Source organism: Bos indicus, chromosome 3 (genome assembly GCF_029378745.1).
Source record: "Bos indicus isolate NIAB-ARS_2022 breed Sahiwal x Tharparkar chromosome 3, NIAB-ARS_B.indTharparkar_mat_pri_1.0, whole genome shotgun sequence".
NCBI lineage: Eukaryota > Metazoa > Chordata > Mammalia > Artiodactyla > Bovidae > Bos > Bos indicus.
Genome location: NC_091762.1, coordinates 57,859,034 through 57,875,382, shown reverse-complemented (window position 1 = coordinate 57,875,382; position 16,349 = coordinate 57,859,034). Strand labels below are relative to the sequence as shown.

At 37.1% G+C, this 16,349-nt stretch overlaps 2 protein-coding genes across 2 annotated transcripts in view; one reads left to right on the top strand and one right to left on the bottom strand.

Annotated features, from left to right (window-relative positions):
- The window catches only part of ODF2L (outer dense fiber of sperm tails 2 like), a 402,314-nt gene that overhangs the window by 128,602 nt on the left and 257,363 nt on the right, over nucleotides 1–16,349 (bottom strand). The window lies entirely within an intron of this gene.
- CLCA1 (chloride channel accessory 1) overlaps nucleotides 1–16,349 on the top strand; it is a 34,017-nt gene that overhangs the window by 4,555 nt on the left and 13,113 nt on the right. Inside the window, exons 2-7 of the mRNA XM_019957161.2 lie at nucleotides 1,355–1,495; nucleotides 1,664–1,811; nucleotides 4,185–4,290; nucleotides 8,679–8,856; nucleotides 14,226–14,444; nucleotides 14,993–15,220. Coding sequence (XP_019812720.1) covers nucleotides 1,355–1,495; nucleotides 1,664–1,811; nucleotides 4,185–4,290; nucleotides 8,679–8,856; nucleotides 14,226–14,444; nucleotides 14,993–15,220 — 1,020 coding nt within the window. The remainder of the gene's footprint in view (nucleotides 1–1,354; nucleotides 1,496–1,663; nucleotides 1,812–4,184; nucleotides 4,291–8,678; nucleotides 8,857–14,225; nucleotides 14,445–14,992; nucleotides 15,221–16,349) is intronic.

Below are 16,349 nucleotides of genomic sequence, written 5' to 3'. Positions count from 1 at the left end.
TGAACACTACAGCTCTTTTGCTTTAGAGAAATAAAGTTAGGCATAATTTGAAAAGAGATTATATACTTATGCCACTTCATTGTATCTAATACTTAGTTTTATACTAAAAACAAACACTATCATAACATTTGGGCTCCCCTGGTAGCTCAGTGGTAAAGAATCCGCCTATTAATGTAGGAGACTAGGATTCGATCCCCAGGTTGGGAAGATCCCCTGGAGAAGAAAATAGCAAGCCACTCCAGTATTCTTGCCTGGAGAATAACATGGACAGAGAAGCCTGACCTTGCTTAAGTCCATAGGGTCACAAAGAGTCAGATACGACTTAGCAACTCAACAACAACAATAAAATTATTACAGGAGGTGTTGAGGTTGTATTTATTTTAATTTGAGTTTCTTTTCACTACTATTTGGTGTGAGATGTTGAGACTAATACTCTCTAATTCTCAGTTTTTCCTTTAAAGTTTCATTGATCTTTAAAGGATCAATGAAATGAAACTAAGAGCTAATATTTGATAAGCATTTGTGCTAAGTAAACATGGCTCCAAATGCTTTCTTGACTTCATTTGATCCTCACAACAACCTTATTGGCTGCTCTCTGTAATATTTTCCATCTTATAAATGGGGAAACTGAGGCTCAGGAGCGGTTAAGGACATTTTTTTTTTTTTTTTGGCCATACCACGTGGCTTGTGAGATCCTAGTTCCCCAACCAGGGATGGAACCCAGTCCCCAGCAGTGAAAGTGCCGACTCCTAACCTTTGGATCGATCACCAGGGAATTCTCTCTAGGAAATTTCTGATGTCCCACCATAAGTGGTGAGCCAGGATTAGTGCCTGCTTTTGAAGTCTTCAGTGTCAACCATTACACTGTGACACAGAGCATGCAATAAAAATCTCAAAAAAGGCTGCTGCTGCTGCTGCTAAGTCACTTCAGTCGTGTCTGACTCTGTGCGACCCCATAGGCGGCACCCACCAGGCTCCCCCGTCCCTGGGATTCTCCAGGCAAGAACACTGGAGTGGGTTGCCATTTCCTTCTCCAATGCATGAAAGTGAAAAGTGAAAGTGAAGTCGCTTAGTCGTGTCCAACCCTCAGTGACCCCATGGACTGCAGCCTTCTAGGCTCCTCCATCCATGGGATTTTCCAGGCAAGAGTACTGGAATGGGGTGCCATTGCCTTCTCTGTCAAAAAAGGCTAGCTACTATTATTAACAAGATAATCTCCTTTTCTTAGCTTGATAAGTAGCCATTTTCTGGAAATGTGAAATACAAATATAAATTGGAATAATTGGTAATTTCATCTTTTTTTCTGTCATTAAGCATGCTTCTTTATATTTATTCCCCACCCCGCTGCCCCCAGGATATGGTGACCGATGCATCTCCATATTTGTTTGAGGCTACAGAAAAAAGATTCTATTTCAAAAATGTTGCCATTTTGATTCCTGAAAATTGGAAAACAAAACCTGAATATGTGAAACCCAAACTTGAGACCTACAAAAATGTAAGAACATTAATTTCTTTTTTCAAATTTAATTTTATTTTGTGACTTAGATTCTTTTATCAAAATATTCTAGAATCAAATAAAATTGTTTCAATATAGTCTGCTGTGAATAAGGTCAACTCATTTGCTGAAATTTTGTAATGATGAAAAATTTTTCTTAAATTTCAGGCTGATGTTCTGGTTGCTGAACCTAATCCAACAGGTAACGATGGACCTTATACTGAGCAGATGGGAGGCTGTGGAGAAAAGGGTGATAGAATTTATCTCACTCCTGACTTCCTAGCTGGAAAAAAATCACGTCAATATGGACCACAAGGTATGGGTAGAGATGAAATATTCTGCTATGTAATAATTCAATAATTTTATGTTGCAAATAGATCAACACTAGCATTATCTTTCTGAATGAGAACATAAAAGCCAAATAGACTATTATAGCCTGTTTTTCTCACATAAAACAGATTCAGAATAGTGCATTTTTCAGTTAGAATTATTTCCTTCAGATCCTGCAAATATGTGTGTATAACTATAATATTTTTAATTTTCAGATACTCAGTTATTATCAGATAATAACTCTGATTAAATAGTTTAATTAATGTGACGTTAGGTTCCTATGGTTCTGTGGGAAGACACCTGAACAAACTAAATCTCTTGTCTGCAATTCAGTTATGGCCAAAACATATGGCAGACACATAATGTTTTCAGACTTTAATGTGTGTTCAGATTGTAAATGGATTGTTAAAATAGTTCTGATTCAGTAGGTGTGGGGTAGGACTCGAGAATCTGCATTTTAACAAGCTCCTAGGTGATGCTGATACTGCCTGACTTTGGACCACACTTTGAGTATCAGATAGAATAGCCTTAATGTTCAGCTCTGACAAATACTAACTAAAGAAAAAGTCAACATTTCCTTCACAAAATATCATTTACCATTTTCATATGAAACAAACAGAGCAATCTTTGGATAAAACATTAAAAGAAATCAGCAATGGCTTATATACAATATGTAGTTTTCAAGGATAATCAAGTGTGATTAGTATTAACTCATTAGGTTAACTAACGACTAGGTTTCTTTATTATCTTAAAAATATTAGAACCATTTTAATTTTTTTCATTTAAATAGGCAAGGCAGAGAAAACAAGCAAACAAAAGAGCATTGGTGCCTGCATGTCCCACCCCCAAATACACTAGAGCACTTTTACAGACCTTAACAGAGAGGAGTGTCTAACAAACATACTTCTTTGCTCTTCTTTTACAACATCTCCGTAACAGAAACAGAAAATCCCCAGTGTATGGCTCAATAAATATGTGTTGAATTGATTTACTTACCAATTGATTGATTTACTTATCAACCTAAGCTGTTCTGTCCCACTCTGGAGCCCACTCCAGTCATCAAGATCACCATATACAATGCCATTCCTTTATACTCTCTCCTTTTTGTATTCTGACTCCATGACTACTCCCTCACAATCTCCCCCATCTTTAAGAGGCCATCAGTTATTCCCCAGGACCTAGAGCAATCTAAAATCCTTAATGTGAGATATTAGGGCTTTCTTAACCTGCACCTCCTCACTTAATCCTCCAAATTCAGCCTACTTTGGAATTTACATTTCAGAAAAACTGACTGGTACACAAGTCACTAATATTCATCCAAATATAACAAATTTATTAGGACCTTTTAAGTTCTATACAATATGGACCAAGACATGACAATGAAGAAGTCGTGGTACCTGTTTTCATGGAGACAAGAGTCTATAGTGAGAGACTGGAAAATATGCAATGGCAATAAAGCATGACAAATTCCATAATGGAATATAATGAAAGTGAAAAAGGAGGGGTACCTGAACTAGTTTGAAGATGTCAGAGAAGGCTTCTATCTGGATATAAGCTTAATTTTGAAAGAAGAGTAGGAGTTATCTCCCAGTCAGAGATAGGGAGACGGTATTCCAAGCAGAGGAAAAATATGTAAAAAAGATCAGAGATGAGCAAGTCATACTGTGTGACTCTAGAAACTAAAAGGGGTTCAGGAATCCATTGTCAATATGGAGTTTTCAAAGTGGGTGGAGAACAGCAAGAAATATGGCTGCAGAGAGGAACAGGGCCTGAATCATCAGGGACCTTGTATGCATGTTGAGAAGTTGGACTTAACCCCAAGCACCATGGGTAAGTCATTGAAGACTGGAGGCATGGAGCCAGCTGGGTGAGTGTCACAGTAATTCAGGAGTAAGTGGCAATGAGACTGGAAGGGTGAGAATATGTCACAGCAAAAAGGCAGATGTGGAGTAGGCAGACCTTGAGATCTGTCCACATTTGGGTCATTGGGAAGAAGGACCTTCTTGGCTGCCCTACAGGTCAGCCTGTGCTGACCTCCATCATTACACTTGCAACCCTAAAGATTTTAGCTATCTAAAATGATGTGTGTCATCTGCTAGACCATGAGATGTGTGAGCACAGGGCACTAGTTCTACCTTTGAATAAACAGCTTCCTGGTACTTACTAAGTGCCTAATTAGCACTTGACAATCCAAAATAAGTAGTCATATTTATAGACATGTACAACTGTCATATCAAATTAAATCTTTAACTTAAAAAAGCAAAGCATAATAATTTTCAGAAGAATTACTTGCTCTGAATTTAAGATGGTAATTTTGCCATTCTTATTGTAATTAGGTGTTTAAAACATTTTTCCACAGGAAGGGCATTTGTCCATGAATGGGCTCATCTACGATGGGGAGTATTTAATGAATATAATAATGACCAGAAATTCTACCTATCCAACAAAAGAAGAAAACCAGTAGTGTATGTATATTTTGATTAATTTTCCTAAACTGTTTTAAATTGTAACCAATTTTGTCTTGAATATTTTTAAAATGCCAGTCTTATCATCATATTTTCCTCTTTCATTCTTAGTGTCTTCTCTTTCAGCTTTTCCCATAAAACTACTACTTTTGTTCACTTTACAAGTGCCTTAGATGAATTCTCTACTCTGCAACTACAAACCATTAGCCTTTTTGTGTGTGTACAACTAGAAGAAACTCACAGGTTCTACATTCAGGATCTCCATCTTCCTGTCTCATAATCAGAGACATAAAGCTTCAGCTCCTTGCAGGTAGAATAGTTATCTGTGTGAACTATATCAGAATGAATGGACCTGAGAGACACTGGGGGAGCTTAGCTGAAAGACAGTCCAAACATCAAAACAAAACAAAATTTCTCCCAATTTGAACAAAACCCTGTATGGTGTCAGTAGAATGCAAACTGAATACTTAGAAAGTACCCTGGCTGCCGTAATTTTACAGGTAAGTTCTTGGACTCAACAGTTTCAGGGAATAAACTGCTTTTGTACAAATATAAAAGATAGGGAGCTTCCCAATTCATTTTAGAGAGTTGGCATAATTCAGATACTAAAACCTGACAGATGGCATGAAAAAGAATTGTGTAGATACAGCTTTCCAAAAAGATTACAAATAAAAGCATAGTAAATTACACCTGGACTAATATTATACAGATATAACAAACACACCAAGGCCAAGAAGGATATCTTCCAGGTATCAGAAAATGCTATGATAATAGGTAAGTAATTAATATAGTATATCGAGAAAAAAAGAAAATTATTCCAGCAGATTCGGAAGGAATTTGATAAGCTTGCACATTTATACCTCAGTTAAAAACAACAGCCTCTTTTAAAAGACTAGAGCTGGGGCAACACCCCTCTTCACTTTTGCTTCTAGTTCTACTCCCATGATGGCTCTTTAAGGAGATGCACTCAGCTTTGGTTTCTTTACTGTCTTTACTCAGCACAGTTTCCAAAGGAAGCTTCATGGAATTCAGAACTCTGCCTTGGCATTCCCTTTCTCCCATAGGAGCATCACTGCTTTCTGCTTTCCCTTTTCTTTATTACACTCAAATTCTGTCATTTGACATTTCTCTCCTCTTAGGTCACTTTAGGTATAAAAAGACACTAAGTACCTCCCAGAGCTGTACACAGTCTACTGATTCCTTTGGCTTGTTCCCCCCCACACTATAGAGTCCATTCCCCAGTGTCACTCTGTTGATGCGATCATGTTAGGTGAACCTCTCAAATCTCAGCCCACAGATGACACTCATCCCATCTACCTTTCCCACTTCTTGCTATGCTTCCAGATGGAAACTGTATTCCCCTTGAGAAAAAAGCTGATTAGTATATATTCTTTCTAAGGGATATTCTAGAAATTATACATAATTTTCATCCTTCCACAGATAACATTTTGCAAAACTGACATAATTACCATGTCCTCTTAACAATAAATTTTGTTTTAAAATACAAATAGTATTTATTGTTTATCTACCAATTTTTTATTACTTATAAGGCTCAGAAACAACTACAAAGATGACAGTACTACCCATAATAGAAGGCTTCCTTAATATGAAGCAGAACATCAGTTGAAAACCAACTGCCTACATAATATTTAGTAGGGAATCACTAAACATTCCCAGGAATATAATAAGAATGGGAACTACTAGAAATTATCATTTTTAGAAAGTTGTAGCCAATGCAATAATGTGTTGGGAAGGTTAAAATAACAGGGGCTCCTAGAAAGAGAGAGAGAAAATTGTTTCTAGGCAGATGATAATGTGATCCACTTTGAAACCCTGAAGGGAAAAAAAGAAATTAAAATTGACAAGGGAAGTCAATAAGGCAACCAGATATATTTGAAGAAAACTCTAAGAAATGTAAAAGTTACATCTGAAGAAAACCACAACACAAAATCCTTCTAAAGAATTTAAAAGAAAATTAAGATTAACAGATATTTTAAATTCATAGAATATGTAAATTCAACCCAAATTAATATATACGTCTTATGAAACTTTAGTCAAAACATTTCTATTTTTACCTCATTTTAAAGACCCTGAGCTTATCCAGTAGATAGCAGCTGCAAACATTTTTGAAAAAGTATAGTAATAAAGGAAAATTTTCTTGTTGAATTTTAAATATACAATAAAGCTACATTAATTAAAACAATGCAAATTAGTAGGCACGCAATAATTTACTATTTGATATAGCTAGAATTATAAATCCACAAGGAAAGACAAGATTTCTTTAGATGTCAGGACAATTTTTAACTATTAATAGACTCTCTTTCAACTGGATAGATTTATTCAATATAAAAAAATAAAACCATGATGAAAACAAGAAGTATATTAATAAATATCATATTCCTAAATGGTGAATGTCTTTCTATGCATTCAAGAGTTGGAAAAAGACATAACTAAAAGAATGATAAATTTGACTACATATAAATTTAAAACTTTTTGCATATAAATCAAACATAAACTAAATTAAAAATAAAAAACAGAAAAAAATGTTTGCAAATATTTAAAAAACAGGCCTTTAAAAGCTTAGCATTATAACAGATAAAAGAAAACAATATAACACCCTAATAGAAAAATAGACACGAGAAAATAATCTATATAAAAGAAGAAATAAAAATGGCCAGTAAAAATGTAAAAATGGTCAGACATTAGTAGTCAAAGAGGTGCAGATTTGACAAAGATGACAATCGTTTATTACCTAGTACTAGTGCCTGTCGGTGGGATTGTTGCAGGAAGGGGGACCCCTTCCAGGGCCCGAAACTGGGCTCTTGTCTACACTTGGAAATGAATTGTCTGAGGAGACACATGTGCTGACAAAGCAAGAGATTTTACTGGGAAAGGGCACCTGGGTGGAGAGCAGTAGGGTAAGGGAACCCAGGAAAACAGCTCTGCCACATGGCTTGGGTTTTATGGTGATGGGATTAGTTTCCGGGTTGTCTTTAGCCAATCATTCTGACTCAGAGTCCTTCCTGGTGGTGCATGCCTTGTTCAGCCAAGATGGATGCCAGAGAGAAGGATTCTGGGAAGTGGTCGGACCTGTGGTATCTCCTTTTGACCTTTCCTGAACTCTTCTGATTGGTGGTGGCTTATTAGTAGTGTTCCTTACCAGGACCTCCTGTCATAAAACAACTCATGCAAATGGTTACTATGGTGTCTGGCCAGGGTGGGCAGTTTCAGTCAGTGTGATTCTCCTAACAGGATGAGTGTTCTCATAGATGGTTATCAGAGAAATAAACTAGAATAACCTTCTTGGAAAGCAATTTGATGACACATATCAAATCTCTAGAATTCTTTCCTATTTCTTGATCTACTAATCTTACGTTTAACAATCCATTTTAAAGGAAATATTAGAATGAGCTCTATCAACAGGCTTTAAAATGTTCAAATTTCTGAATCTGACCATTTATTCTGGATGTCAGTCATAGCAAGCTTGGAAATAGATTCAAAATGTGATGCACCAATTTCATTTATTCACAGAAGTTTTATTTTTAGCACCGAAAAATTCATGGAGGAAAAAAATTAAGTAAATTAGGCTAAATTCACGTTGTAATTTCAAAATGTGAAGTTATTAAAGTCACATTTTGAAAGAATATTATGAATTATAATAATACATTACAATTTAAATGTACTAAAATAAGTTTTATAAGATCAGGCAGTAAAGCTATACATAGAATGTTATGCTGATACATAGAGAAGGAAATGCTTTAGTACATTAACAATAGTTTATCTGAGAGTGGGATATGATTTTTTTCTTCTCTTCTTTATACTCGTCCTATTTTCCAAATTTCCTATGTTCATATGTTTTTTATATACTCAAAAAATAAGATGTGGGGAAAAGTACTCCATTCACAATAGTAACAAACTCATAAGCATATAAATAAAAATCTAAAATATCTATATAAACACACAAGAACTATGCAAAAACTGTATGACATAAACTAGCTGGATCAAAACAAACAAACAAAGAAAAAGTTGTCAGCAAAACTTTTTAGAGAAACAAAAGAGGCTCTTGATTTTCCAGGAATGAGAGGACCAGATTAGGAAGTGCCTTAGGACTTTGATCCTTATTAATTCTTAACAGTGGCTGTAAGACAGCCTTAGCTTTTCTGCTGCATAGAAACACATTCTGATATCATTTTGGGAACCCCTCAGATACTTTCAGGTAAACAAAATTACTCTGATGAGAATTTGATAATTTTAATATTTAAGGTGCTACATTTATTTCTTAAATTATAAAGGGAAATTGTAAACAATGCTGTCTGTAGAAACTGACCAGAGTCCAACATTTTGAAATTATCATTTCACTTAAATATCTAACCTGAATATATCTGCAGATGTTCAGAAGGTTTTACTGGTGAAACTGTAATACAGAAGTGTCAAGGAGGAAGCTGTGTCACTCAACCATGCAAACTTGACAGAAAAACAGGACTGTATGAAGAAGGATGTGAATTCATACCTCATAAGGATCAGAGGGAGAAGGCTTCCATAATGTATTCACAAAGTATTGATACTGTAAGTGCCATGTCCTTTTTCTTCTTTTGTTCTTGACATGAGTTTAGTGAGGTTTTTATCCCAGATGATGCAAGACAGGGTGAAATGTTAGGAAGTCAAGTATCAGTATCAGTTCAGTGGCTCATTCATGTCCGACTCTTTGCAACCCCATGAACTGCAGCACACCAGGCCTCCCTGTTCATCATCAACTCCCAGAGTTTACCCAAACTCATGTCCATTGAGTCGGTGATGCCATCCAACCATCTCATCCTCTGTCGTCCCCTTATTCTCCTGCCTTCAATCTTTTCCAGCATCAGGGTCTTTTCAAATGAGTGAGCTCTTCACATGAGGTGGCCAAAATACTGGAGTTTCAGCTTCAACATCAGTCCTTTCAATGAACACCCAGGACTGATTTCCCTTAGGATGGACTGGTTGGACCTCCTTGCAGTCCAAGGGACTCTCAAGAGTCTTCTCCAACACCACAGTTCAAAAGCATCAATTCTTCAGCACTCAGCGTTCTTCACAGTCCAACTCTCACATCCATACATCTGGATAAACCATAGCCTGACTAGATGGACCTTTGTTGACAAAGTAATGTCTCTGCTTTTTAATATGATGTCTAGGTTGATCATAACTTTCCTTCCAAGGAGTATGCATCTTTTAATTTCATGGCTGTAATCACCATCTGCAGTGATTTTGAAGGCCAAAAAAATAAAGTCAGCCACTGTTTCCCCATCTATTTGCCATGAAGTGATGGGACCAGATGCCATGATCTTAGTTTTCTGAATGCTGAGCTTGAAGCCAACTTTCTCACTCTCCTCTTTCACCTTCATCAAGAGGCTTTTTAGTTCCTCTTCACTGTCTGCCATAAGGGTGGTGTCATCTGCATATCTGAGATCATTGATATTTCTCCCGGCAATCTTGATTCCAGCTTGTGCTTCTTCCAGTCCAGCGTTTCTCATGATGTGCTCTGCATAGAAGTTAAATAAGCAGGGTGACAATATACAGCCTTGACGTACTCCTTTTCCTATTTGGAACCAGTCTGTTGTTCCATGTCCAGTTCTAACTGTTGCTTCCTGACCTGCATACACGTTTCTCAGGAGGCAGGTCAGGTGGTCTGGTATTCCCATCTCTTTCAGAATTTTCCACAGTTTATTGTGATCCACACAGTCAAAGGCTTTGGCATAGTCAATAAAGCAGAAATAGATGTTTTTCTGGAACTCTCTTGCTTTTTCCATGATCCAGCGGATGTTGGCAATTTGATCTCTGGTTCCTCTGCCTTTTTGAAAACCAGTTTGAACATCTGGAAGTTTATAGTTCACGTATTGCCTAGCTTGGAGAATTTTGAGCATTACTTTACTAGCGTGTGAGATGAGTGCAATTGTGCGGTAGTTTGAGCATTCTTTGGCATTGCCTTTCTTTGGGATTGGAATGAAACTGACCTTTTCCAGTCCTGTGGCCACTGTTGAGTCTTCCAAATTTGCTGACATATTGAGTGAAGCACTTTCACAGAAACAAGAATTCCATCACCTCCACTAGCTTTGTTCGTAGTGATACTTCCTAAGGCCCACTTGACTTCGCATTCCAGGATGTCTGGCTCTAGGTCAGTGATCACACCTTCGTGATTATCTGGGTTATGAAGATCTTTTTTGTATAGTTCTTCTGTGTATTCTTGCTACCTCTTCTTAATATCTTCTGTTTCTGTTAGGTCCATACCATTTCTGTCCTTTATTGAGCCCATCTTTGCATGAAATGTTCCCTTGGTATCTCTAATTTTTTTGAAGAGATCTCTAGTCTTTCCCTCTGTTGTTCTCTCTCTTTCTTTGCATTGATCGCTGAGGAAGGCTTTCTTACCTCTCCTTGCTATTCTTTGGAACTTTGCATTCAAATGGGTATATTTTTCCTTTTCTCCTTTGCTTTTCGCTTCTCTTCTTTTCACAGCTATCTGTAAGGCCTCCTCAGACAGCCATTTTGACTTTTTTCATTTCTTTTTCTTGGGGATGGTCTTGATCCGTTTCCTGTACAATGTCACAAACCTCCATCCATAGTTCATCAGGCACTCTGTTTATCAGATCTAGCCCCTTAAATCTATTTCAAGTCAAGTCAAGTAAGAGTGAGCAGCTTTTCTCTATTGGACAAGACAGGAGAACATAATCAGGAATAAAGTCCTATCTTCCCCAGACCCCTTGCTTAGTTTTTTTGTTTGTTTGTTTAGTTGCTTTTTTTTTTTTTTTGCTTCTCCAACTTCTCTCTTCCACTAGCTTTTAGCTTAATGACTTAGAACTACTTCAAATATCCTTAAAGACAGACAAGCACAAGAGTTGGTTAAATAAGAAATTCATCCGGGGGATCAGGTACTTTTTTTTGTGAGTAATAAGGACATGATCAGTAACCTTTAACTTTCAGAGATCTTTCAGCCTGCATATTTGTTTTTGGTTGTTAACTAAAATTTTCTATCTTTTTAAGAATGTTGGTGCCATTAGGGAGTTTTTACATAATTTTAATAGCTTTAAGTAGTTTTAAAATACTGATCTTCCTCCATCCCATTGTAAGTTGAAGATGCATTTAATATACCTCACCTACCAAACACCTTAACTTAGCCCAGCCTGCTTCATGTATCCTCAGAACATTTACATTAATTTCTGGGCAAAATCATCTACCATAAAATCTGTGGTATAATAAGGTGTTGAATGTGTCCTGTAATTTATTGAATATGGTACAGAAGTAAAAAGACAGAATGGCTGTAAGTACATTAGTTATTTACCCTCACAATCATCTGGTTCACTAGAAGCTACGTACAGCTCAATGCCACTAGCCACCATCACCAGAGAGTATCATACTGCATGCCACAACCCAGGAAAAGATCAAAATTCAAAATCTGAGGTACAGTTTCTACTGAACGTGTATTGCTTTTGCACCATAATAAAGTCAAAAAATTGTAAGTTCAACCATTGTAAGTCAGCGATCATCTGCATTTCTTAATAATTTTTAAATGACCAACTGCTCACAAAATAAACTTGACAAATTATCTTTATTAATGCCAAACATATACATCAGCAAATTTGCACAAACTAAGATAAATCCATCAGTTAAGTGACTTCAGTGCAGAATGTCTCTTATCTTCCCAGTCTTTTACACAAAATTATGTTTTCTTTTTGGATAAGAGTGTAGTAACTTGCAAGGGTCTATCTATAACAATAAAGTGAAAGTGAAGGTTGCTCAGTTATGTCCTATTCTTTGTTATCCCATGGACTGTAAAGTTCATGGAATTCTCCAGGCCAGAATACTGGAGTGGGTTACCTTTCCCTTCTCCAGGGGATCTTCCCAACCAGGGATCGAACTCAGGTCCCCACACTGCAGGTAGATTCTTTACCAGCTGAGCCACAAGGGAAGCCCTAACAAAGATAAGTTTTTAAAATATGGTTCACTAAGGCCATCCTTCAGTCTGGCTTTGTAGTTTATTTCCAGGATAATTCAGCAACTTCCAAAGCGGGGACTAGATTGTTTTAAATTAGTCACAGTTAAAGTTGATGCACAGTCAGGTTTGGGAGCCTCTGCTTGGGGTTTACAAAAAAGGATTTTAGGTTCCCTTGCTAAAAAGTAGCTATAATGATAATACAGAAAGTGAAACTGTTAGTTGCTCAGTTGTGTCTGACTCTTTGCGAATCCATGGACTGTAGCCCACCAGCCTGTTCTGTCCAAGGAATTCTCTAGTCAAGAATACTGGAGTGGTTTGCCATTTCCTACTCTGGGGGTGATCATATGGAAAAACTGCCAAAACAATCTGAAAAATACAAATAAAGAGAAAAATAAATGTTTTCCAGCTAATGATGACTTTTTACATTACTTGAATCCCAGATATTTAGGATTTTTAATTGAATATAATACTGTAAAGTCACTGAGAGGAAGAATTAGTTTATACCTTTTTTGTGTACTAAGCCTCCTTTTTAAATCCCCCAAATAAGGAAATGGCAACCCACCCCAGTACTCTTGCCTGGAAGAAAGGGGAAGACACTATCATTTATTGGCTGTGTTTGTATTGTCTATTGCATATGTTCTCCTATAGTTCTTGCCTAACAACTACTGCCATTCTGTAGATTTTAAAAACCACTGACGTACAGATTGGTAAATGTTATTAAAAATAACAACAACAAACTTACATCGAGCTTTTATGTTATATCAGATATAGGGCTAAGTTTTGAGGAAGCAAATTTAATGAGACAGGGTTCTGTCATAGATTAATTTTCATCCATCAGTAAGTACACTATAATGTTAAAGGGGCCTTATTTAAATTTCTTATAGGGTACTTTGAGGTCACAAGGTTGAGTGGAAATTCTTTGCAGAAAGTGTATGAAATGAGAAAACATTTTGAAAATAACTTTTGGGGCTGAAACATGAAGGTAGAGTTCACAAGGCAGAAGACATAGGAAGAACTCCTCAACATAGTGGGAATGGTGAGCAGACACAGAGATATATAAACAGTCTGGCAACCTTGAGCACTTATAGGCTGCAATAGGGAAAATTAGAGCCTTGGGATGCACAGCCAGAGCAAGGATAGAGAGTGAAGTGAAGTAGTCTGGATTGTAGTGTGTGAGCAATGATGAGCCACAAAAAGATATTAAGTACAGGAATAAGAAGGACTATGTTCCTGGCAAGTGTGGAGTAGAGCAGTATGGAAAAGTCAGATAGGAGACTCCAGTAGTTGAGGGAGGGACCATGAGGGCTTGAATGATGGACATTCCATTGGAGAAGGAAAAAAGACAATGTCCTGGAGAGAGAGTGAAGTGTATTGATGGTGTTATTTTGCAGAGGGAAGAAGGAAGGAAAAGCGTTTCCTGATTTAGGTGACTGAATAGATAGTGGTGACATCAAGTTAGGAAATGCTTGGTGATGAAGAGGAGCAGAGTCAAAGGAAAGGTGATGTGTTCAGTTATGAACACCTGAGGTGGAAGATCCTGTGGGACATCCAATTGGATTTTGGAGAGAGCTGGAATGTTGGGTATTGAAAGTTGAAACAAGGTATTTTTAAATCACTGGAAACTAAGAAAGTGAGCAGTAAGTGAAGGAATGGAGAGAGAAAATGGTACCAGGGGAGAAATGTTGAGATATAGGTGGCTTGAGGATACTGGTGATTGCTTGCAATGGAAAATTTGAGAAATAGAAGGGAAGCTAAGAACAAGTAAATAGATTCTTGAGGAGCACAAAGGGTCCAATGACGTCAAAGACATGTTTTGAGACAGAAGCTCTGAATTTTCACTGTGATTTTCCCCAAGGCAGACTGAGAAGGAGGTCATGTAAATGTAAATCTACACTTAGAATATTTTAGTCAAATTATTAACAATTTTAACAAGTATTTACTGTTATCTGTATCATTTTACTGACAATTTTAGGTGGTTGAATTCTGTACAGAAAAAAACCACAATAGAGAAGCCCCAAACGAGCAAAACAAAAAATGCAATCACCGGAGCACGTGGGAAGTGATCCAAGATTCAGAGGATTTTAAGACAACAACTCCTATGACAACACAGCCACCCAGTCCCACCTTCTCATTGCTGCAGATCGGACAAAGAATTGTGTGTTTAGTCCTTGATAAGTCTGGAAGCATGACAGTAAGTTCAGTGGGTCTTGGTCTTCTGGATGCTCATCTCATATTTCTATATGATATGATCTAGACCACATCTTGGAACTGGCTGTGAATAAACACAACCCCAAAGGTCAGAACAGTTACAAGCATAATATTTACATCAAAAAAGGCCACCTTCACTTTATTCAACACAAATTCAGCATCAAGTGTCTCATTTGCCCAATAGCTTTCAATTTGTGAGCAAAGATCTGATGAACTATATAAAATTAACCTTTTTTATGTTTTCCTGACAATATGTATATTTATAAAACTATTTCTAGGACATTGAACTAATGAACTAAAGCCAAACCTGGATTTAGCTTTTAGAGTTATTTATACAAAAGCCCTGAAATTGTATTCAAATATACTGCTAAATATAAAGGAGAAATTTTCCTCCATAGAAGGATATGCCTTGCATAAGCTTGTTGTTATTTACTCTGCACCGAGGCACCTACTTCCAAATTCCCTCTGTTCTGTTGTCAGTCTGCCGGTCCAAACCTAACCTGACTGCTTTTCTTCTCCTTTTCCATTTAGATTGGTAACCGCCTTAAGCGACTGAATCAAGCAGGCAAACTCTTCCTTCTGCAGACGGTTGAGCAAGGGTCCTGGGTCGGGATGGTGACGTTTGACAGTGCTGCCTATGTACAAAGTGAACTTGTACAGATAAACAGTGCCACTGAAAGAGACACGCTTACCAAAAGCTTACCCACAACAGCCTCAGGAGGAACATCCATCTGCTCTGGGCTTCGATCAGCATTCACTGTGAGACAAGTTCCCCTATCATAGTTTGCCAATGTTTACAATTTATGTCTCCTAAGAAATTACCTTTTCCAGTATTTCTATGCATGCCTCATGTTTAGCTGAATTAGACAACCAAGGGCAGAGCAATGGTCCAAATGATGCAGTAACACAGGCCCCCAAAACTGTTAACTAATTCATTCATGCTTTTGTGTTTTTCTGCATCTGTGCATTCATGCTTTTCTGCTTTCATCTGAAACATTCATGGTGTTACTTCTACATGCCGGGCATTGCAATGTGCCAGGCATTAAGAGTACCATGAGGGCCAAACATACCACACCTGCTGTCATGGAGCTTAAAATCTTACTGGGGGAAGATTCTTTAACCTCGTAGTCACATAAATAAGTGTATAATCATACACTAATGCATGCTATGATGAAAGGTACACAGGGATATAAGAGAATATCTTCTCTGAAGAAAAAAGTAAACTTAGAGTTATGGTTAAATTTTGAAGTAGATTAACATTCCAAACTTTTGGGTATATAAGACCTCCTTTTGGGCAAGCAAATGGTTTAAGTTTGAAATAGGAGGGCTTAGAACTGCGAGTCTAATTGTATTAGGGATGTATCCAAAGATCCCATCTGATCATCCAATCATGTCACCCCTCTACTTATGTCTCAATCTCTCCCCATTTTCAACAAAGCTAAGTAAAATTTTTCAATCTAATATTTAATTTATTTTATAATATAGCCATTACCTACCTTTCCAGGCTTAAGCACCTGGGACTCTCTTCCAGATATTTATGCTTAAGCAAATTAGATTACCTGTCCTTTGCCAGCAGTTTGCACACTTTTGCCCAGCCAGTTCCCTATTTAATTTTTCATCCCTCCTTGCTATCTCTAATCATACTCTTCCTCCACATATCCATCACAGACACTATTTCTTGATGTCTTTCCTGATCCTTTCAACTGTATAGTTTCTCTTTATGAATGCTATGAACTTGTTTTCTACTTTTAAAACTATCTCAAGAGTTTTAGCTCATCTGTCTTCTTTCCTGTCATGTCCTTTGCTCAAACAAAACTTGTTCCGAGATATGAATTATCTTTTAACTTCTGGTACAATATCTTTTATATAGGAGGTTCTCAATAAATAA